This window comes from Primulina huaijiensis, chromosome 16 (assembly GCF_012295235.1).
Source record: "Primulina huaijiensis isolate GDHJ02 chromosome 16, ASM1229523v2, whole genome shotgun sequence".
NCBI classification, from domain to species: Eukaryota; Viridiplantae; Streptophyta; class Magnoliopsida; order Lamiales; family Gesneriaceae; genus Primulina; species Primulina huaijiensis.
The window spans coordinates 4724612-4749619 of NC_133321.1; the positions used below are offsets into that span (position 1 = coordinate 4724612).

General features: G+C 39.3%; 1 protein-coding gene across 1 annotated transcript; it reads left to right on the plus strand.

Moving 5' to 3' along the window:
- Positions 1-6969: 6969 nt before the first annotated feature.
- On the plus strand, positions 6970-8721 carry LOC140960964 (uncharacterized). Its single transcript, XM_073419292.1, has 3 exons — positions 6970-7260; positions 7364-7742; positions 8123-8721. The coding sequence occupies exons 1-3, from the start codon at positions 6970-6972 to the stop codon at positions 8719-8721; spliced, it is 1269 nt and encodes a 422-aa protein (XP_073275393.1).
- The last annotated feature ends 16287 nt before the right edge of the window (positions 8722-25008 follow it).

The window sequence follows — 25008 nt, forward strand, 5'->3', positions numbered from 1 at the left end:
ATTGGCCCAACATTTCTCAAGCGTAGCCAACTCATTCTCACTGACGTACCCGAAGGTGTTTCCCTCGGTGGCTTCTTATCAAGCAAAAACGTAATCTTTTCCGAGTTCAGAAGAATCTTTAAATTTCAAAACCAATCATTATAGTTAGGGTCATTCAACTTGTTTTGAACTAGAATGATTGAAAGCGGGTTACGAGTTGTCATCGTAAATATACTGAAAATGAAAACATACTGAGAACAAAAACAGATAATGGTTACTGATTATTTTAAAACAATTTTAAGATATAAAATATTGATTTTATTTTATAAATTTCCCTCCTACTATTTTGACATTTCCACGACCCTCTGATGAAAAAGAGAAATCTCGTTTCTTTAGTGGGCACGTAGAGCCCAATTATACAATTATAACATCAGCCAATCATAATTTCTTAAAGGTAGAATCCAATTGAATCCTATGCAACCTCTTCGTATTTCACCTCACATTTAATGAGGACCCAATAATATGACGCCGTTTATTTTCAAGTGTCAAACCGACCCATCAATATTGAATTGTAGTGGACGGTCGCCATGAGTTCCCTCAATAATATGATCCAAAGTCATGGGAGTTCCACTCAATTCACATCATATGTCAAGTGGAAGTCACAGCTTTCTGGCGTCCATGCCTCACCAACAATATGAGCCAGACATTGTCCGTGGGTAGCGTTCAACATACAACCACTGTTGATGGAAGGCAAGAATAAATTAAATTCTTTCAATTTTTACTTTTGCGGTTTGATATAAATTTTGAATCTTACTCAAAATGAGAGATTTTAATTTTAAAACAGTCTCGTCATTTTAATTTAAAATCACGTACCATGAGTTTGTATTTTTGCCGGATTCATGCAACTATATAATTTAATAAGATACATACATGCACATACTATATATCACATATATATCATAATATGACATTCAACAATAAATAAGGATGATCGATCACAACACTATCAGATCCATGTGAGCCGGACATGGATCCAGGTCCATAACCTAGGAGAAAGCAGGGATGCAAATGCAACTTATTACAAGAGCTTCTAATATTTGACATGTCTTCATCTTGTGCATCGGACCCACCATCTTACAGTCTTGATCTTCCACTATTTCTAATAAATATATTTAAATATTCATAGCACATAAGAGATACATCTCATGGAGGGTGGAAACGGACCATAAACCAGGCCTACTTTAATAACCAAATATTAACAAAATGAATTAAAACATTAAATATCCTAACATACACCTATCATATTGGTCAAGGCTCTCGATCATCCTTCATGCATTAAATATCACATATTAACATCAATTAATTAAAGAAATTTAATTAATTGATTAAATCATGCATCTAATAATTTTATTACTAACCACCACAATTATTAAAAAATTTAATAAATTAAATAAACACATTTTATTTAATTTCCAATTTCTTCAATAATAATTGATTTATTGTAAAATATATTTTTACCATAAATAATTAAAATCATATTTTAATTATTTATTTTACGAGAAATTTATTAATTTACCAAAATTTGATTTTAAGGAAAAATTGAACAAATTNAATTCAAGCCCATGACCTAGAACGGTGCCCAAGACGTGCCCGGGTACCTTCCCGCGCTGGCGGGCATGATGTGCGCTGTGCGCGATCCTACGCACACGGTTTGCCCAAACAAGTTTTGGGCATATCGAAATATTTTTGATTAAAATCAAAATTTTAATGGTGCATCAATTTTATTAAAAATTTTCTTGTGTGATTAGAAATAAATTATTCAACATGAAATAAACCGTACGATAAAGAGAACCCGGCTGTGATACCACTNGGGGTGCGCAATCATTTAGCGACGGTTTATTAAACCGTCGCCGATTTAAATTTAGCGACGGTTATTTCTAAACTGTCGCGATTAGCGACTGTTTTAAATACACCGTCGCCGATGTAAAACCTTGCGACGAGTTTAAAATAACCGTCGCGAAATTTAGCGACAATTAAGCATTAATCGTCGCTATATTTAGCGACGGTTTTCTTAAACCCGTCGCAAGATTTTACATCGGCGACGGTTTTTTATAAAACCGTCGCTATTAGCGACGGTTTAAATACAAACGTCGCTAATAGTCTATAAATATTCGCACTCCCTTCCCATTTCTTCACAACACTCAGAATTTTTCTCACGATTTTAAGATTTTAGTTTCGATTTATTGTACTTTTTTGTTTCAATTTTTACTTACTTTGTAAATATTATTAAAAATCACGAGTATTGTTATTAGATTGTAAGTTTTTTTAAAAATTTTATTAAATTATAAAAGTAACTTTTTTTTTATTTTAACGAAAAGATTAGCGACGGATTATGAAATTCCGTCGCTAAATGTATCGACAGTTTTAAAACCGTCGCTAAACTTAGCGACCGTTTAAAAACTGTCGCCTATAAATATAGCGACGGTTATAAACCGTCGCTAGTAGCGACGAAAATTTTAAAACCGTCGCTAAAATTAGATTTTGCAATAAATATTAACGGCGTACATTGCACGCTGCGGATAATAGTATTAACGGCGTGCATGTGCACGCCGCGGATAATAAGATTAACAGCGCGCACATGTACGCCGCGGATAATCTTAAACTTTCAACAGCTTTGAACTTTGCAGCGTGCAATGTGCGCTGCGGAAAACGAATTTGCGCGCTGCGAAAAGCCATTTTTGTTGTAGTGAACAATTCAAGCCCATGACCTAGCACGGTGCCCAAGACGTGCCCGGGTACCTTCCCGCGCTGGCGGGCATGATGTGCGCTGTGCGCGATCCTACGCACACGGTTTGCCCAAACAAGTTTTGGGCATATCGAAATATTTTTGATTAAAATCAAAATTTTAATGGTGCATCAATTTTATTAAAAATTTTCTTGTGTGATTAGAAATAAATTATTCAACATGAAATAAACCGTACGATAAAGAGAACCCGGCTGTGATACCACTTTTGAACAATCCGTTTTCTCATGTCCAAAACGCAGCAGAAGTTTTAAAATTTTATTTGATATTCAAAAATGTCTATGGACACTGTATAATTTAAACAATAAAAGCATTCATAGGGCGTTTATAAATTTACCTTTAGTGAATAGATAATTTGCCACCAACTATTCCGAGGTTAGCACATATAGCTCTTGTAGAATTCTCTATGAACGCTCTTCTTGAACAACTTTCTTCAGGACTCTTAATCCTGTCCACAAATGGATCGATTGTTTTTCTTCTAAATTACACTAGAAATTTATAAGAGCTTTTTAATGTTTAGAGAAACAAAACAAAACCGCTCAAACCCTTTTGAGAGCAAAAAAACTGAGATAAACTTTCTCCTCCCTTGTAAGGTTGGGGAATTTCGATAATAAAATTCAAAGTAATATTAATCTTTTATTATTTTAACTAATTGTTGTTACCTTAATTAATCACATTAATTAAGTTTGACTCTTGAAAACAGCAAGCCCATAATCATGCATGTTTCGAAAATATGCATATGGATTATTGCAAGTCTTGATTTTCTTTTGTGTGGTAATATTTAATTTGGTATCAATATCTTTCCATATATTAATTGATACCATGTAAAATATTTAACCTAATATGGCTTTATTCTAGTCCAACTAGAATATATTTTAGTTATTTGAATTCCATCTAGAACATTTTTAATTTAGTATGATGGGCTTGTACTCTTACAAGCGCAAGATTCCATCACATTATATCATTTTTATCATATTCCCGATCAATGATCCAATATCATCGATGTGACTATTTTAACTTGTTCGTCATTATGATGCACACTTCATTTTTGAGATTACTCATATTTAAATAAGGCAGATGCTAATTTTGGAACATTTCTACTTAAATTAGGTAGTGCATTCTCTTTTACTGTTTTTAGCAGTCATGATCTCAAAATTTTTATAAATGTCTATAAGCTTATCGTTTGATCCCATCAAACTCATTTTCTTATATATTCAGCTCCATGAATTTATTCTCTCAACAGTAAAAAATGATCCAGTGCTTGTGTGACCCTCAATGGTTCAGGAATACAGCTAGCCGTGTGTTCAAAACTCTTTGTGATTTAGGACTTTTTTTTTTATTCAGGATTACCATAATTTGCCACATTCCATGCATCAACATTTGATCACGAGAATGTCTGAACTCATTTTTTGATTAAATCCATCGAATCATGGTAAGAGCGTGTAGTAGCATCGCCTCATGATTCCCTAGGTATCACTGATAGTGCCTGCAAGAACCAATCGTTTATGATTAACGTACAATACGGTCCTTTCATCTCATATATCCCGATCGAATCTGTAACCATTGGTTCATCGACGGTTGCATATTAGATTCGATAGATATGTGAAACAATTATGAAATATTTATAGTGTTATTGCATGTACAACTAGAGAATCCGTTTCCCTAATGTTCATCTTGCACTCTGGCAAGATATTTCATGCATACTATTTCGTTAGATCACATAAGATATCTACACTTGCAGGTGAGCGGTGAATTCTCGACTGCAATGCACTAGCTCCTACGCATGTCGTAATTGCACCACACCTCGCCATCCTGTGACCCTCGCGGAGTTGGTAAACGAGTCAAAGCATAATCCTAGTATGTAGAGTCTCAGTGTTTTCCTGAGTCGTAAGAAGACAACCACAGACTTTTCCTCTAGATAACCACTTGAAAAGTCCGAGGGAGGGTTGTTCGGTACAATCATCGTATGATTACCCATCGACATGATTGGACATCTCTATGCCCTTACCACAAAACACGGTACACAACATCACAGATGCTAGTCTCAAGCTCAAGCGGCCCTTATCCTTATTTTAGGCGGCTGAATCGACTAAGAACGAATTTAGAATATATAGTATTTACAAATGAGTTTCAAAATCGAATTATGATTCATTTGTATTAAAGGATAATAAATGACTTTATCTATGCCGATTGCATGTGTATACAGATAAAGCAAAATAAAACCATGAAACGTAAATTATATTAAAATAAAGTCTGTTTATCACAACTGAGTCAATAAATTCTCTAGCCAACCGTTGTCTAATAGACCATCTACTCTAACAATAGCTCAGTTGCACGTCGTGTATATTCAAACTTTGTAGAGGGTGATAGTGGTTGAGCTCTCCGATGTGTTGCCTAGTGAAGAAACAACAAGAACTCGACAAGATGCTTCACATTGCAACAATGCTCAGTCAATGGTAACTTCTCCGTGTTACCTACATTCTTGAAGAATTTGTGAGTGAGGTCGTAGAAGGTGAGTTCTTTCAAGGGGGACGGATCCACGAAGCTCAACATACCTTTGGCTGCATTCATAGGCAGCTGATTCTCTGACATCAAGAAGTCATGTAACAAATCGTCCTAAACCCAGAGATTTTCGAATATGGCATCGCTTGTCTCCCAAGTCTGAGAAAAAATTTTCTTCAAGAAAAGCTCAACAATGAATATCCCATCAAACAAAATCATCCCCGAAAATTTCTCTAGGTTGACCTTAACCGTCTCCTCATTACATACACGAACACAACTTTCTTTAGCAAGTCCTTTAAACCTACTCCAAACCTGATCAATAAATTTTGCAAGCATCTCATCTTGTAAGATTTCATGCCATGAAGTTGGCCTTTCTCACGATGAAGTGGTCCGATGGACACTAACCGAGGTGTGTAAGCTGCTTCATTGGCCTTCCAAGGTTTCTTAGAAACTCTATAAATACATGCCATATAAGAATATAACAGGTCTATTGGCAATGTATCTATCTTAATATCAATGTAATGCATTGGGTTTTCAATGTCGATCTTGCCCTGTCTTTCAGATGCCATTTTCATGATTCTTGGGAGAACCTTTTAACTAGATGTAAAAAAGGTACCTTTTATATGTTTGCGAGCATAGATTAACATTACTAGATCTGCTACATACCACCTTGTGTTAGGCAAAAAATTCTACAGAAAGGAAACAAATATTTAAAACGAACATTAGCTACGCTCTGACTCAGGATTCCCATTGGTGAAATTGACACGCTATATTTTATGCAGAACCCACCTCATATATTGAGGATCCAAGCCGAGGAAAAACCAAGATTTATTGCCAAGCCTATGGCCCAAGCTCGTGCAAAAGCAGGGAATGTGAGACACGAGACCTTTTCCATCCCCTAATAAATAAATGCTTATGTAACAGTTGTAGATGCTTGCATGGATTTTTGAAAGGAAACTTCGATGTGTCATATTTTTTTAGAATATTGATACCCCATGGATGGGGCCCACTACCCCTGGCCCATCCCTAGCCCAAATAGAAGGCAGGCCCATGACGGGCACAGGTATTTCCCTATAAATATCAGATTTGAGTGTTTAATTCATTCATTCACTATATTAATTTTCAGCAGCACTCTTAGCTGCTCTCCACTTATATCCTCGGTCTCTGACTTGAGCGTCGGAGGGGCTACGTCGGGACACCCTTTTGGCCCTCTTCTAACGGTCTTATTCTGATTTCAGGCTCAGGACAATTTCAAAACCTGCGTCTGGACTAGTGACACTTGCTGGAATCGGACCCTAAATTTCCCATGAGTATCAATTGGCTCTGTCTGTGGGAAGTTTGAGTTGAGACGTAGAGATGGCAGGTAGGAGAGGGAGTAAAAGAACTAACTCAGCATCGTTGCGTCCTCAGATGGGACCCAAACAATCTTATGTCGAGATGAGATAGGAACAACCGCGTCTTGAGACGAGGCAAGAACCATCACGTCTTGAGACGAGGCAGGAACCACTTTGCCAAGAGTCAAGAGACGAACAACCTCGTCAGGAGACAAGATCCGAATAGCCTCGTCACGAGACCGAGGCCGAGCAACCCCCTCCTAATGAGAACATGGGGAACTTGACCCTGGAACAATTGGGCCGATTTATTACCCAGACAGTAAATTAAGCGATGAAAAAAACCAAGAGTCTATGTTTGCTGAAGCGCAAGCCACTCGCCAGGAGCGAAAAGAAAATGCTGAGGGCCACCAGAGCAAGGTTGAAGAGACACAACCCCTCCAAAGTGGGGAGATTAGTGAGATGGGAGAGATATGGAAGGAAATACATATGTTGAGGCAGCAGTTGGGAAGCAGAGCGCAGGCACCCAAGAGCGGAAGTCTTTTTTCACTCACCATTTTAGAAGAAGGGCTTCCTCCAAATTTCCGACAATCGAAAGTGGGAGAATACAACGGACATATTGACCCCGAAAAAACACTTGGGGAGGTTTGAGAATGCGGCTCTGTTATATCAGTATTCATATGGGGTCAGGTGCAAGGTAATTCTGGGCGCTGGTGAGGCATCTCAACAATGGTTTTACACCTTGCAGCCCAATTCCATACAGTCTTTTGAGGATTTTTCTACGGATTTCCTGCACCGATTCGTTAGCAGTAATAGGAACCAAAAAAACTATTTGAGACTGTTCATTGTGAAGCAGCAAGAAGCTAAAACTTTGCAAGAATTTGTTCAGCGTTTCAACAAAGCAGTTCTGAAGATATCAACGGCCACTCCTGACATCATGATAAGTGCCTTTACCGAAGGACTAAGAGGAGGGGAGTTTTTTAAATCGCTGGTCAAGAAACCTCCGTTGAGCTATGATGACCTGTTAGCTAGGGCAGAGAAATATGTAAATTCAGAAGATGCCCAACAGTACAGAAGGATGGAGCACCGACCTGGAGGAAGTAGGGTCGAGGAAGCGGAAAAAAGAGGTAAGAAGAGAGGTGCGGGTGAGAGAGAGGAGGATAAAGTTAGAAGTATATGACAATTCTCATCTCATTTTCTTCTGAATAGGAATCGTGATAAGGTGATGCAGGTGAGAGAGCCAGAGGGGAGGGGGAGAAGTCGCAAAGGGTTGAGAGCAGAGCTAGATTGCCTCCGTGGGACAGAAGAGAAGGATCCTCATCCGGGAGTGGACCGAGATCTCGCCCATCTCCTAGGTGAGGTCGAGGCCCTCCGTGGATAAATCAGAGGGTCGACGAGCAGAGAAGAGAAGGTCGAGATCAAGATGTCTCTCGGGAGCCCGTCGAGCAAAGGAGGGGAGTGAATGAGGACAATCGCCCTACGAGAGGAATGATTCATATGATCTCAGGGGGTGCTACTGATGGAGACTCCAGGCGAGCTCGGAAATCGCATGGGAGAAGGTTCGAGAACTTCGAGATATCTAGGGGTGCGGACTTACCCCAGGATCCTGTCATACGTTTTGGTCCGAAAGACCTCCGAGGTGTTGTGGCTCCACATAACGATGCCTTGGTGGTGACGGCCACCGTTGCCAATCACGACGTGGCACAGATCTTTATTGATAATGGAAGCTCCATGAATATCCTGCTCAAGATCACTCTGGATCAGATGAAGGTGGAAGGATATGAGTTCGAGCCGATCTCTACTCCTCTGTATGGGTTTGCAGGACATGCCATTCCGCCTTTGGGTCAGATTATCCTTCCTCTATCTTTGGGGCATGACCCTCGGCGGGTAACAAAGATGACAACATTTACTGTGGTGGACACCCCGTCAGCATATAATGGAATCCTAGGACGGCCAGCCCTAAAAGATTTTAGAGCTGTAGCTTCCACATATCATCACAAGCTGAAGTTTCCTGTGGAAAAAAAGGTTGGAGTCTTGTGCGTGGACCAGAAATTCGCACGTCAGTGTTATGAAGGAATAGGGAAGGAAGAGGGAAAGAGGGCATAGGTGGAGGTAAATATGATCAGAAAGGGAAGGAGCGGGTTGCCCGTGGTGAGGAAAGAGGTTTAGGAGGTAATGGATGAAGAGCAAGAGGTCAAAGTGCTGGGGCCCGAAAAGAGGACGCTCAGATTAGGCCCTGACCTTAACCATATGGTCAGGGAGGAAGTCATTACTTGTTTACAGGCTAATCTCGATGGGTTCGCTTGGTCCTCTCAAGAACTCACAGGAACAACCCCAAATGTTACGGAGCATCGGTTGAACATCTTGCCGAATGCTCGCCCTGTAAAGCAGAAAAAAAGACACTTCGGGCCTGAGAAAGATAAAGTTATACGGAAAGAGGTGGGTGAATTGCTTGAGGCTGGGCACATTCGAGAAGTGCAATTTACAACTTGGCTATCAAATGTCGTCCTAGTACCAAAGAGTTCAGGAAAGTGGAGGATATGTGTGGACTTTAGAGATCTCAGTAAGGCATGCCATAAAGATTATTATCATTTGCCCCGCATAGATCAATTGGTGGACTCCACAGTTGGACACCAATATCTGTGCATGTTGGATGCTTATCAGGGGTACCACCAAATCCCTTTGGCTGTGGAGGACCAAGATAAAGTGAGTTTCATTACCTCTGAAGGAACTTTCTGTTATGTTGTCATACCTTTCGGACTCAAAATTGCCGGAGCCACGTATCAGCAATTGATGGATAAAGAATTTTCTGAGCAGGTGGTAAGGAATGTCGAAGTGTACGTAGACGACATCATGGTAAAGTCAAAGGACTCAACCCAGCTCATACCTGATTTAGTGGAGACCTTTTCCACCCTCAGGTCCTATGGGCTGAAGCTGAACCCTCAGAAGTGTATTTTTGGGGTGAGGAGTGGGAAATTTCTAGGTTATATGGTGACAGAGAGGGGGATTGAGGCTACTCCAAGAAAGTACGAGCTATCCAAGACATGGTTTCTCCTCGAGGACCCAATGATGTGCAACAGTTAACAGGGAGGATCGTTGCACTGACGAGGTTTATCTCGAGGTCTGCTCACAGAAGCTTACCGTTCTTCCCGACCTTGCGTAAGGCAAAAAAGTTTGAATGGGGTCCGGACTACGAGGAGGCTTTTGGAGAATTGAAGAAGTACCTTGATGAGCTCTCTGTCCTGGCCAAACCGGAAGCAGACGAGCCTTTGTGGGTATATTTATCTGCCACCGATGGAGCTGTGTGTTCAGTCCTTGTCAAGCTAGAGGGATCAACTCAACAGCCGATCTACTATGTTTCACATGCACTCAAAGGAGTAGATAAAGATACTCAAGGTTGGAAAAATTGGCTTTGGCTTTAGTAATGACGGCGAGACGTTTGAGACCCTACTTCCTATCTCATCCAATTGTGGTGCTCACCAACAGTCCATTGGGTAGGATCTTAACTCATTCAGATATGTCTGGCCATTTGGTTAAGTGGACTAATGAGCTGGGAGAGTATGATAGTATGAGCCAAGAATAGGTATCAAAGCGCAAGCTTTAGCCGATTTTCTGGCTGAGACCGTGAATCAGGAGGATGAGGACCCTTGGAAAGTATATGTGGATGGTTCCTCGTCGAAGGATGGAAGTGGGGTGGGGGTAGTATTGATTTCGCCAGCCGGGGAGGAAGTGAAGTTAGCCGTAAAGTTAGACTTTCGAGCATCCAACAATGAGGCAGAATATGAGGCTGTGTTGGCCGGGACTCGGCATCCAAAAACATGGGAGCTACCCGAGTACTTGTTTTTTCTGACTCACCGTTGGTAGCACAGCAGATGGAGGGAATATATGACGTGAAAGATGAAAAAATTATTGAGTATGCTCAAGAAGTAGACAGATTTAGAGAGGAATTCACAGAGATCACGTTTGAACAGATTCCCAGGAAAGAAAATGAAAAGGCGGACACTCTAGCCGAAATGGCTGGAACGATGGGAAGTTGGAAGACTAGGGATGTGGTATTCCAAGTCGAACTCACACCTCACGCGAGTTTGCCTACAGTGTAACATGAAGAAGAAGATTGGAGGATTGTCATAACCGGTTACTTGAAGGAGGGAAAGCTTCGTGATAACCATAGGGAAGCTCGTAAGTTGAAGATAAAATGTTTCGCGCTATGTGATAGTCGGAGAAGTGTTGTATAGAACATCTTTTGCAGGGCCACTCTTTTGATGCTTGAGTTATAAAGAGGCTGATTATGTGCTCCGAGAAGTTCACGAGGGATGTTGTGGAAATCATTTGGGAGCTTATGGGCTGACTAGGAAGGTGCTGCTCGCCGGTTATTGTTGGCCCTCAGTGCTGCTTGATGCTCAAGAGTTAGTGATGTCTTGTGATAGTGGTCAACGCCATGCCCGGTTGCTTCACCTGCTGGCTGCGATTATGAAAGCTATCACGGCCGCCTGCCCTTTTGATCAGTGGGGAATTGATATTGTGGGGCCTTTTCCTATCGCTCTTGCTCAGAAGAAGCTCCTATTGGTAGCAGTTGACTATTTCTCTAAATGGGTGGAAGCAGAGCCGTTGGCTAGGATCACTGAGAATGACGTATTGAAATTCTTGTGGAAGAGTGGGGTGCCTAGAAGACTGATATCTAATAATGGAAGATAGTTCTAAGGAGCTAGGATCCAAGCCTGGTGTAAAGAGATGAAGATCCAACAAGTCTTTACTTCTGTAGCTTACCCTCAGAGTAATGAGCAGGTGGAGGTGACTAATAGGACGCTGGTGCAGGGTCTAAAGGTTCGACTAGGCAAAGCTAAGGGCAATTGTGTGGATGAACTACCAAGTGTCTTATGAGCTTACCGAACCACTCCAAGAGAAGAAACCAAGGAAACTTCTTTTAGTTTAGTCTATGGTGATGAGGCGATACGCCGGCTGAGATTGGATTGAAATCAATGAGGGTGATGTTTTATGATGAAGATAAAGGTATGAGACGGGCCACTGACCTTGATCTGTTGGAAGAGAAGAGAGAGGCCGCAAGCATTCGCATGGAAGCTTAAAAAAATCGCATTGCAAAGTCTTATAATCCGAGGGTCATTCAGAGAAGCTTCCAGGTAGGCGACTCGGTCATGAGGAAGGTGCAAGAAGAGCATAGAGGGAAACTGGATCCTAAAAGGGAGGGTCCTTTTAAAGTGATCGAGAGGCTGAGCTCTGGAGCTTATTACTTGGAAAATGCACAAGGCAAGGCTTTGAAGAGGCCCTGGAATGCTTATCACCTTAGGAAGTATCATTTTTTATTATATAATTGATGTATTTCATTTTTTGAATTTTCTTATGTAATTAGTTGGAATTCAATAAAATCAAGTTCTTCTTTTCAGTTCATGAATGTTGTTGTATTGTGAAGGAGAAAAATTAAAAAAGTAATGCTAAGGCATCGCCTAGCAGAGGAGCAGAGTGGTGAAGGAGAAAAATTAAAATTTTCCTGCTAAGAAATCTCCTAGCAGAGGAGCAGAGTAGTGAAGGAAAAAAATTAAAAATTTCATGCTAAGACATCGCCTAGCAGAGGAGCAGAGTTGTGAAGGAGAAAAATAAAAAATTTCCTTTTAAGGCATCTCCTAGCAGAGGAGCAGAGTTGTGAAGGAGAAAAATTAAAATTTTTCCTGCTAAGGCATCGCTTAGCAGACGAGCAGAGCTGTGAAGGGAGAAAATTAAATATTTCCTGCTAAGGAATCGTCTAGCAGAGGAGCAGAGTTGTGAAGAGGGAAAATTAAAATTTTTCCTGCTAAGGCATCGCCTAGCAGAGGAGCAGAGTTGTCAAGGGGGAAAATTAAAATTTTCCTGCTAAGGCATCGCTTAGTAGCAGAGCAGAGTTGTGAATGAGGAAAATTAAAAATTTCCTGCTAAGGCATCGCCTAGCAGAGGAGCAGAATTGTGAAGGGGAAAATTAAAAATTTTCCTGCTAAGAGATCGGCAAGTAGAGGAGCAAAGTTGTGAAGGAGAAAAATTAAAATTTTCCTGCTAAGGTATCGCATAGCAGAGGAGCAAAGTTGTGAAGGAGAAAATTTTAAATTTTTTCGCTAAGGCATCACCTAGCAGAGGAGCAGCGTACAGGAGAAATTAAATTTTCTTACTAAGGCATCGCCTAGTAGAGGAGCAAAGTGGAGGAGAAAAATTAAATTTTCCTATTAAGGCGTCGCCTAGTAGAGGAGCAGAGTACAGGAGAAAAATTAAACTTTCCTACTAAGGCATCGCCTGGTAGAGGAACATAGTGAAGGAGAAAAATTAAAATTTTCCTGCTAAGATTTCGCCTAGCAGAGGAGTTAGAAGTGGAGAGATGGAGTTCTTATTGCCTTCTTGCTGAGAGTCATGGGGTGGAGAGGTGGATTTTTTATTATCGGGGTTGCATTTAATAATGAAGAAGTGGTGAAGAGATCGAAAATCATATATTTCCTACTTAAGATATGCCTAGTAGAAAAGAAGGAGAGATGGAGCAAAAGTTGTATCTTATTTGATAAGTTAAGTGTTGCAGAGGGGAAAGTCTTCGTTAAGCTCACACTTTGCAGATTTTATTTGCCCTAGTGGTTTAATAATATCAGAGATAAACTCGGAAGAAGCCGTAAATTCAAATGCAAAATACTCAATGTTGCATAAAGCGAGTTTCATACATGCCAAAAGTGCACAAAAGAAGATAACCAAATATAAGCGCCACAAAATCCATAGTAGCATAATACTACGCAAAGTAAAGCAGTGCATTGCGTGACGGATATGGCCCGAAGGCATACATAGTCTGCGTAAATGAAAAAAAAAACACATGTGAAGGAGCGTGATCTAAGTTTCAGGAAGGAGACTCGCTATGAAGTCCTCAATGTTGATGAAGTCGGTGGGAGCGCCTGATGGAGGGTAGCCATGGGCCTTGAAGAGCTCGGCTGCACCCTCGAAACCCACCTCCAAGTAATGATAAGCCTTGGGACAGCAAATCTCGTTGAATTCTTTAGACTTGAGAAATTATTCTTTGAATGAAGAGGCTTCTTTCGCATGCTGCACTTTGGTATCTTTAAGCTCACAGCGCACTTGCGCAACTTTAGCTTGGGAAATCTTCGACTCCTTCTTCAGCTTCTGGATTTCTTTCGCCTGGTCACCTATCACTCGCTGGAGCCCCCCCTTCTCCTCCTCTACTTCTTTGTTCTTCTTTAGGAGCTCGTCGTATCGGGCTTGTAACTCTGAAAGCTCCCCAGCATGTGTCGCTTTCGACTCGTCTAGGTCGCCTGGAGTTGGTCGCGAAGAACCTCACCTTTGCGTAAATCACGGTGGGCACTGGACCTGATAATGTTGGCGTGCTCAGCCAACTTCCCGAGATACAGGATGCCTTGAATCAAAAAGACAAAAGTAAAAGAACAAGAGAAATATCAATCATATATTGAATGTCAAGTTAAAGTTGAAAGGAGAAATTTACCTTAGTAAGACTGCTGTATGTCTGACGGGATAAATCAGACCATCCCAATGAACCCAAGAAAGTCGCATCTGTGGAGGAGGAGAGTTGAAATAAAAGCTTCTGAGCTATGTGAGTAGGGCCTCGGCCCACGATAGCTGACTCTGCGGTATACAAAGGATGTATCGTCGGCCCAGCAGGATGCTCATTGTCTGACCCAGATGCCTATGGGGACGAGGTAGATGTAACTGAGATCTCGAAGATCTTGCGCTTCCCTGCCTGTTGGACTGATGGGCCGGGGTCAGTAGACATCCTTTCTTTGCCAGATGGAGGAGGGGATTCGGCCTGAGGGGCGGCGAGGAGGCTCGCTCCTGGGTGGAGGAGGATGAGCATGCCTTCTTCTTCTTTGCAGGGGTAAGCAAGCCAGCACGTTTCTTCGCCGTGGTAGAGCAAGTTCCCTTCATCTCTGTCTTTACTGTTGGGGCAGCTGACTTGTATCGCCCGAAAAAAAAAATAGTCTACGTAAACCGCATGCATGCAAAATTATTTTAATTGCTTAATTGTTTTATTTAATTGATTTTAAATGCTAGCATGATGTTTATTATATGATTAAATGTATATTTGCATGATAAAATGATTATATGACATGATTACATGAAATTAATGATTTTACCCGAATATTCGATAATAGGAAGGGAAAAAGAGATCGGTGACGACCAAGACAAGAATATGTATTTTTATTTAAATAATGGCAAGGCTTTCTAATATGCTTTAAAAATGATTTAATTTTCCTAAAAATGTTGGAGTTCGAATTATTTTACGAGTCGAGCTCGATTTTTCTCGGGAAGCCGATTTTGGGCGAACAAGGAGTTTTAAAATATCAAAATATTATTTTATGGAAACTAATTTTATAAAATTTTATTATTTAATTAATTAAGTGTTATTGGGCCCAATTTAATTAAATTTAGTAGGTCAAATTACCCTTAAGCATGCAAGCCCAAAACCAAAGCCCATTTAACTTGTTAATTAAATTATAAATATGCAACCAAGGTCTTTTAATCACCATAAATCATCCTCCATCAGCCGAAATTCTCCTTGCACACACCATCAATATTTTCGAAAAATAGGAGGAAGAAAAAGGCTTGTGGTCTTCGTAGTCTGGTCGTCCAACGTCGCACCCTCGCCGAAGATCGGATATTCGAGCGTTATAAACGCAAAGGCACGTTTCTAAACTCTTTTAAACATCATATAAATCATAATGTGTGTGTGTTAATTATTTACGCATGAAAAATATTGGTGTTCGATTATTTTACGGCGGGATACGTATTTTTCAAAGTTTCAACGATTTTACCTTTATTTGAAAAATGTTTTTGATTCCGACGGACACGATGCCAATACATGATAAAATATGATTAATTTATGGACAAAATATGATAAAATAATAGAGGAAACAAGCTGCATCAGCCTTGGGAAATTCAGGAAGAGGCGTGAGATTTGTTTGGGTTTGGGCAATTCAAAAGGTTCGGTTCCTATGCATGGGGCCATGGGGCTCAACCAGGGCTGGGGGTTAGGTCCTAAGGGTCGTGGTCTAGGGCTGGGTTGGGTCCTAGGGCGGCTAGGTACGTGGGAGTTTCTAGTGAAGAGTCCTAGAGCGCAGCTGCGGTGGTTAGGGAGAGAGGGCAGCAGGGCTAAGGGTGGGCCAAGCTGGTCAATCAGGGTCCAAGAGGCATGGGCAAGGGTCGGTCCAGTGGCTGGAGTGGATGGGTTGGGCGCTGGCTTGAGAGATCGGGAGGGAAGCACAAATCGCGCATGTTCTGGTGTGGCTGATAAAGGGGGCTTGCGGCTCTCCTGGGGGCAAGCCAGGTGGGTCTTATAGGGTATAAGGAAGTTGGGTAAGGGCTGGGCTAGGGGCTAGGGCGGTTGGGTCACTGCTGGATCGAGGGAAAGGATGGAAACGTGAGGGAAATGAAGTGCAGGCAGGGAAGTGCGCGCGAGGCTGCTGTCTTCGTGCAGGGCTTCGTGCATGGCTCAAGGGCTTGGGTTGGGGGTGGCTCAGGTCTATGACAGGTCTAGGGTAAGTAATGGTCAAGGGTGGTCAAGTGGTTAGGGGCTTGATGAGTCCTTGGCAACTAGGAAACTTTACATAGCTAGGACATCTCACGCCCACACACACATGCATTTGGTCTACTGTCCAGCAGGCTTTGAGTGAGTGAGGGGCTAGGCCCATGGTCCAGGGCTGGTCAGGAGGGTTCCTAAGTGGGTTGGCTTGGGTTTGGCTTGAGGTGGCTCGAGTAATTTAGGAGATGGCTCGGTGTGTCCTTATATGTGTCAATTTCAAAAATTAAAGAACAAAAATTGAATCCATGGGTCCACGGGTGTGGCTGATGACTTGAAAGGGTATAATAAATACTAAAAATGTTACGTTTAAAATTTGGGATCAAAATAATGAGTATTGGATTTATCCGGGATGTTATCGCCGCACGTAACTGATAAACATAAAAATTGTACATTAATTAAATGTTTTATAATATAATTATATAATTTTTGTTTTATTAAATGTTTAAATATTATATGTTTTATAATAAATTGTATAAAATATAAGTTGTTGTGTAATTACAAGTTTTTACTATTTTTTACAGGTTCGATAAAACAAGAATAAACTTGGCGTTGCAAATGAGATTAAGATGATTCTTGGACCTGTAGAAAGTTGATTATAATATCTACAATATTGTTGACTAGCATGAGATAAAAATCCTCTCACAATTGGGATCAAATTAAGCAACAAATAAAGTTACCAAAGGAGTGGCAGTTTTACCATGCTCTAGTATTTAGACCATATCTCTCAAAGTACTTGGTCAAATGGTTTGAAAAAAATACCACAACTAGACAACTCAATTATCCACATGTTTCTTTTTATGTGAAGAAGCAAATTCGGAGAAGAAGATTTTCAAAAGTGATGTGTAATATAATATAATATCTTGGAACACCAATAAAGACTTATGTGTAAAAAAATAATATTTTATTTGTGGTTGTCTCCCCAAATTTGGCTATAAATAGGGGTGCATTGTAATGTATTGAGATATCCCTCATTCTATGAACAAACCTTTGAGTTCATAATATTTCTCTCTATATTTTTCCTTTATTTCTTCATTTAAATACAATTAGCATGTTAATTTCATATTCAAAGTTTTACACTTTGAATAATGAATAGCTAACTTCCTAAAGTTGAGATGATAAGGTGAAACTCTTGGCATGATAATAAGGTTATTAAAAGGTAAGAATCTATGTTTTATATTATTTAATCATTATTTATTGTTTATGTTATATTTATTTCTTTAAGCATTTTTATACCCTACTTATAAGTGGGAGTTTTGATTTATTGTTGCTATATGTTACACTAAATTCTTGGAACCATTTAAATGTTAGTTTGGTATTACCAACCATTTAAAGTGGATGCCTTGATTTATTATATATAAATATATTATAATATTAAATTCTTGGAACCATTTAAATGTTAGTTTGGTTTTACCAACCATTTAACTTGGATTCCTTGATTTATTATATATGAATATATCATAGTATTAATTTATTGGTACCATTTAAATGTTTGTTTGGTTTTACCAACCATTTAAAGTGGGAACCTTGATTTAGTGTTTACAAATATATATATAGCACAATAAATATTTGACCACATTTATAAGTTTTGGTATATATTATATACTTATAAGATAATAATTTATAACATAATATAAATATGATTATTTAATATATTGGAACCATTTTATTAAGTGGATTTCAATATTGTTCGTTAATGTTAACTTTATTAAAATACCAAGAGTGGATCCTTTAATCTCAACTACTTAAATTAAAATTTGAACAATTAAAATTTACCCATTAAAGATTCAAACAATTAAAATTAAAAAGAAACAAAACAAAAAGACATTGTAGTGGACTTGTAATTATCTTAGCTTCCCTGTAGATACGATATCGGACTCACCGAATTATACTACTTGTGGACAACCTGCTCTTGGGAGTGCAACAATAAAAGTGACAACAGTAACGCTAATTAAAGAATTAATTGAAAATCATAGTTTTAAGCTTCATAAAATTATGGAAAATTATATTTAAGCTTAAATAAATATTTAGAATAATCTCATGTCATTAAAAGTGAGAAAAAGATAATTTCGAGAATTTTTACGTCCAAAGACAAAACGGTCTTTTTGCACTTAAGAAAATACGAAAACGCTTGGCAGCGTCTTGAAGGATCGTAACACATGTTAAATGATATTATATGATTTAAAATGATGATTTTGATGATAATATGTATTTTTATGATTTATGATAAAGCTGTGAAATTTTTACTGTTTAAAATGATATTTTTGGAAAGCTATGTTATTTTATGATTTTAAAAGAAAAAGAAAAATATTTTGATGGATGAGAATTGACTGTGACAAATGATATGATATATGATTTTTTGGAGATAATGTGAGGGTCAAGGCCCAAGAGGGAACCCATATTCGGGCCAAGGCCACAGAGGGAACCCGTTTACAGGCCAAGGCCCCAGAGGGGCCTCGTCTATGGGAAAAGACTCCAGAGAGATCCCGACGATCGTATTTCCATGGTGGAGCCTAGTGCCCACCCCCATGGACCATGTGAAACTAAGACTGCAGTCGACCAAAAGATAAAAGCTAGTCACTTTCAAGGATCAAACTTTACCCAAAATTATATATGATTGAAAGCTTATGATAAAAATGATTTTATGATATATGACTTACGATGAGGATTAAAGCTATTTTTAAAAAATAATTTTATGATATATGATTTACGATGAGGATTAAAGCTATTTTTAAAATGATTTAATTATGCTTAAAGCTTATTTTAAATGATTTTTAAAGGATTCATTTATGCTTAAAGTTATTTTAAAATGATTTTACGATTTATGATTTAATTATGCTAAAATGATTTTATATGGTTCATTTATGTTCAAAAGCTATTTTAAATAAAAGTACGATTTTAATACATGTGATTGTATATTTATTATTTGTTATCCATGTTTAGAACGTGTTGAGCCTTTATACTCACTAGGTTTGTATGATGCCGGATTTGATGATTTATGGGATGCGGTGATGATTGATAGAATCGAGTACAGCAGTACACACCCGAAGGCCGTTATGTTTCCGCACTAGCTATATAGATAAATGATTTAAAGATTATGTTAAGGATATTTATTAGAGATATTTTTATGCTTAATTTTATTGTTAGCCGATCTTTTTAAAAGTCGATTTAGGAATTTTTGTTAGTATATGATTTAGGATTTTATTTTATGCACTTGAGATTTCATATGTTAAATTTATTATGATTGTTAGAAACGTTAAGTTATTTTATTTAGTTAGTATTTTCGAGTTTATGATTTATGTTTTAGTATAAAAAAAAAATCGAGGTCGTTTCATGACTTCTGGGGCACTGAGGATGAACCACCAGCTTTCTTCTTCACAGCCTCACGAAGAAATACGACATTCATGACTCTAGTACCTGCGAACAGAAACAAAGGACCAAATGAGAATATTATCAAGGAACACAATAAATAAAAGAAAAATAGGAAGTGTAAAAATGTGAGAATATCTACCTGCGTCCTCCTGCAGCTTAATTTTTGCGGCTCTCCTGGCGAGCATGCGATGGCAAGGGCACGGCGCGTTGGGCGAGGCTGCGCGCGGGGTCTGCGTGCTCGGCAAGGCCGAGGCAAGCACTGGAGCGAGATCGACAAGGGCGAGGCGGGAGCTGGAGCAACGTCGGCGAGGGCGAGGCAGGCGCTGGGCGAGCACTAGAGCGAGGTTGCCGAGGGAGATAGGTGAAGGGCGAGTCGGGCGCTGGGGCGAGCCTCCTATCGCGAGGCGGCTGGGCAAGCGCTGGAGAGAGGCTGCTATGGAAAGGCGGCTGTGCGAGCCTACGGCGTGGGGCGAGCCTGCGGCGTGGGGCGAGACCTCGAAGGGGGTGAGGCGGGCACTGGGTTAGCGCGGGCGTGAGGCTCCTATAAGGAGAGGCGGCTGGGCGAGGGGCTGTGGGCGAGGCTGGAACGCTGGACGAGGGCTTGTGCTGGGCGCGGTGTGCAGGGCAAGGGCTTGGTGGTGTGCAAGGAGAGGGCTTGCGTTGAAGGTGGCGATGCGAAGGTGTAGGGGCGAGGGCGAGCATGCAGATGTATGGGCGCGGTGGGCAGGGCGAGGCTAGCGGAAGACAGCGGTGAGGGATGTTGGAGGCGAGGTGATGAGATGTAGGCGAGGCGAGGCTATGTGGCAAGGGAGAGCTGGTGAACAAATTGGAGAGGAAATTCTATATGGGAGAAGTGAGAATGAAGTGAGGAGGTGACCTATATTTATTGGAAAAGCCCAGGCCAAATATTTCCTTCCAGAGCAGGATTATGATTTGATTTTTTTCCAAATTTTTGGAGACTGACGAGCGGCAGGAAGAAAATGCACAACTCGTGCCCGGTAAACTGAAGACAAAACAATTAATCGAACTTTGAACCTAATATTCAGTTCGACTCTGGAGAGAGAGACTGGTGATACCTCATGGATTGGCCCACTACCCCTAGCCCAAATGGAAGGCAGGCCCATGACGGGCCCAGGTATTTCTCTATAAATATCAGGTTTGAGTGTTTAATTCATTCATTGATTATATTATTTTTAAGCAGCACCCTTAGCTGCTCTCCACTTATATCCTCAGTCTCTGACTTGAGCGTCGGAGGGGCTACGCTGGGACACCCTCCTGGCCCCTTTCTAATGGTCTTATTCATGATTTCAGACTCAGAACAATTTCGAAACCTGTGTCTGGACTGGTGACACTTGCTGGAATCAGACCCTAAATTTTCTCGTGAGTATCAAGTTCCTTCGTATATTTAGATTGACTGCTAAATATACCAGTTTCTAGTTGCTTCACTTGCAGACCAAGAAAGAATGCCAGTTCACCCATCATGCTCATCTCAAACTTATCCTGCATTAACTTAGCAAATTTCTCGCATAATTTGGGTTTAGTTGACTCAAAAATAATATCATCAACATCAATTTGAACAAGTAAAATATGATTGTTCTTTCTAAATTTGAACAATGTTTTATCAACTGTTCCAATTGTAAGGACATGATCAGTTAAAAACTTTGATAATGTCTCATACCAAGCTCTGGGAGCTTGTTTGAGACCTTACAATGCTTTGTTAAAATGATAAACATGATCAAGAAAAGAGTGATATACAAAACCTGGTGGTTGTTCGACATAGACTTCTTCCTGTAACTAACCATTTAAGAATGCACTTTTGACATCCATTTGGTATACCTTGAAGTCTTTGAACGAGATATAGGCGAGGAATATCTTATTGCTTCCAGTCGTGCAACAAGTGCACATGTGTCATCATAATTTATTCCTTCTTCTTGCCTATATCCTTGTGCTACCAACCTTGCTTTGTTGCGCACAACTGAACCATCTTCGTTTAGCTTGTTTCTATAAACCTATTTTGTACCTATAATGGATTTTGAAAGTTGTCTTGGAACTAAAGTCTAGACATTGTTATAGGTAAACTGATTTAGCTCTTTTTGCGTGGCATTTATCCAGTTAGGATCATTTAGAACTTCATCAGTTTTCATTGGTTCAATTTTAGAAACAAATGTTGAATGTACAAATAAGTTGAACATTCTAGTTCTTACCGGATCAGATGGATTACCTATCACCAATTCTTGTGGATGTGATTTGTTCCATCTGTAGTAGGGAATAGTTGGATCGATTTCAGCAACTGTTTCAGTTTGTAACTTAACATTTCTTTCAGCTTCAGTTGCATCTGTTTCAGTTGGTAACTGAATGTCATCGAGTTGTCTCACTAACTGATTGTTAAGAACAACTTCCTGTTCTGCTGTTTGATCCACTATTTCTGGTTCTGGTTTTGGAAGGATGTTTCGATTGATGTGAACCTTTTCTTCACTATCATCTTCCAAACTGATTTCTGTAAAGTGATCAGTTAGCTCAACTGGATCAGTTGGCTTATCAGTTAGTGCAGATTCATCAAATACAACATGAATTGATTCTTCTACATTCAAAGTGCACATATTAAACACTCTATAAGCCTTGCTAACTGATGAATATCCCAGAAATATTCATTCAGCGGACTTAGCATCAAATGTTTTCAAATGATTTTTGCCATTATTATGAATAACACATATGCAGCCAAATATTCTGAACTAAGATACCACACTTTTCTGTCCATGCCAGATCTCATACGGTGTTTTCAAATGATTTTTATTAATCATTGATCTGTTCTGAGTATAACACGCAGTGTTTACTGCTTCTGCCCAAAAGCTTTGAGATATACCAGAAACATCAAGCATTGTTCTGGTTGCTTCTTTAAGAGTTCGATTTCTTCTTTCAATTACACCGTTTTGCTACGGTGTTCTAGCTGTTGAGAACTCATGCTTAATTCTAGTATTTTCTTAAAATTGAGAAAGTTTTTTATTGACAAATTCAGCCCCTTGATCATATCTTAATCTTTCAATTCCAACTGATTTTTCATTTAATAATCTTGTAAAAGGCTTAATCAATTGTGCAGCAGTTTTGTCTTTTGATTTGAAAAAAAATAACCCAAGTAAATCCTGAAAAATCATCAACAATTACCAAGGTGTATTTCATTCTCTCTAAACTCATGACTGGTATAGGACCAAAAAAATCCATATGCAATCATTCTAAGCATCTGGAGGAAGATTTATTATCCTTGTTTTTGAACGAAGATCTTACTTGTTTACCAAACTGACATGCTGAACAAATTTTATCTTTTGAGAAATCAATTTTAGGCAGACTAGTTACAAGATCATAATTACTCAGATGAGCGATGTATTTGAAATTTAAGTGGTTTAACGTTTTATTTCACAACTAGTTTTTAGAAGATTTAGAAGTTACAAAACAAGCAGGTGCATTAGGTTGATTTGTCCAACTTACCTTGTAGGTATTACCACAACGATTACCAGTTATGATGATGTCATCAGTTGAGTTTTTAACTGTGCAGGTGTGTTTGTTGAACTGAACTGAAAAGTTGTTATCGCATAACTGACTGATGCTAATCAAGTTATACTTCAGATTATTAACGAGTAAGACATCATTAATAATAATATTACCATGGATAAGCTTACCCTTACCCACAGTTCTGCCTATTGAATTATCTCCAAAACTGATGTTTAGACCAAGTACTTGATCAGTTGGGATAGCAAATTAGCATCCCCTGTCATATGTCGCGAGCATCCACTGTCCAAATACCATATTGATTCTTTTGTTTGTTTATCTGTTACTTGCAATCACACACAATGAATAATTTTAGTACCCATATCTATTTGGGTCCTAAACTGATTAGTCTTTTGGGAACCCAGACTTGGATCAATCTGACTGAATTTCTAGTCGTTGTGTTCCAAATGATTTTTCCCGACTTGTGTGTGTTAGATGTATAGTGTGCAAATGAGACGATATGATTTTTAACCGTTTTCATCTGTTTGTTCACCCGATATCTCCTCTGAACTGGCTTACAGTTATAGTAATTGAAGTAGCCATTCTTAGAGTTCTGATTTTTGTACATGAACCGTTTAGGTGACCAGCTTCTCGAATCAGTTGAACTCTTAGGGTTATATCCAAATCCATACCTTCTGGCCTTGTTCTTGTTATCTATCGGTTGTACAGAAAGTTTACTTGGTTCTGAGAATTCATGTACCATAGTTGACTTTACAAAATTAATATATTTCTCTTTGCACTCATTCAACTTTGGCATAGAATCATTTGTAGAGGATTTATCATGGCTATTAAAGCCCAAACCAGTTTTATCAGTAACTGATTTTTGTAAATCTTGCATCTCAGTCAGCGTGACTGATGACTTGTTCCCAACTTTAATCAGATCAGTTTGTCTTGTATTTTCAAGTTTTAACTGCTGAATTAAAGATTGATTCTCAGTCATTTCAGCTTTCTTCTTAGCAATCTCGCTTCTTAGACTTAACAATTCAACTGATTCATCAGTTTCAGTTTTGTTGTCTTTGGGATCAGTTTGTTTAGCTTTGACCTTTTCAAATGAAAGAGCAAGCTTATGATACTCATTAACCATGTCATGCAATGTGGAAATGAATTCTTCTCGTGAAAAATCAGTTAAATTAAAATCAAATATATGTTCAATGATTGATTCCAGTTCTGAATCATTGGTCATTAAGCACTTTACTTCATCTTCATTGCTTGAGCTGCTCGAGATCTCAGAGTCTAATTCTTTGTTATTAGTCTCTGCCCACTTTGAATTATTTTCTTCGGCCAACCTAACTTCATGTTTTTTTTAAATGATCTTTTATCATTCTTATCTCTTCTTCGGTGCTCAACTGACTTCTGTTTCTTTTCAGTTGAATATCGACTATCCTTCTTTGGCTTAGTACGGTCAGCGATGAAATGTCCTGTCTTGCCACAGTTGTAGCGAGAGTTTGATTTTTATTTAGATGTGTTCTTTTGATATTGTCTTTGGAAAGAACATTGATTTCTTCTCATGAATCTTCCAAATTTTTTGACGAATAACGACATGGCTTCATTACTCAGCTGTTCCACGGTCTTTTCAGCTGAACCAGTTGGTTCTAGTTTCATGGCACTGAGAGCAGCTGTAACTGGTGGCGTTAAAGGTTCTCTTTCTCTCGTCTGTAGTTCGAATTCATAGGCTTTAAGATATGCAAATAATTCGTGTAGTTCTAGCTTGTTCAGGTCTTTTGATTCTCTCATAGCCATCATCTTAACATCCCATTCTTTGGAAAGGCATCGAAAAACTTTCAACGCAACTTCTTTATTTGAATACACTTTCCCAAGTACATTCAGTTCGTTGATAATACTGTTGACTCGTTCCTCATATTCATTCATTGACTCTCCAGTCTTCATCTTGATGTTATCAAATTTTTGAA

Excerpts from the sequence above, each read along its gene's own strand:
- LOC140960964 (XM_073419292.1), top strand. The coding sequence starts at position 6,970 with ATGTTTGCTGAAGCGCAAGCCACTCGCCAGGAGCGAAAAGAAAATGCT. Across the intron at positions 7,261-7,363 it reads CCGAAAAAACACTTGGGGAG|CCCAATTCCATACAGTCTTT; the intron begins GTTTGAGAATGC and ends TACACCTTGCAG. Across the intron at positions 7,743-8,122 it reads CGAGGAAGCGGAAAAAAGAG|GGGGTGCTACTGATGGAGAC; the intron begins GTAAGAAGAGAG and ends ATATGATCTCAG.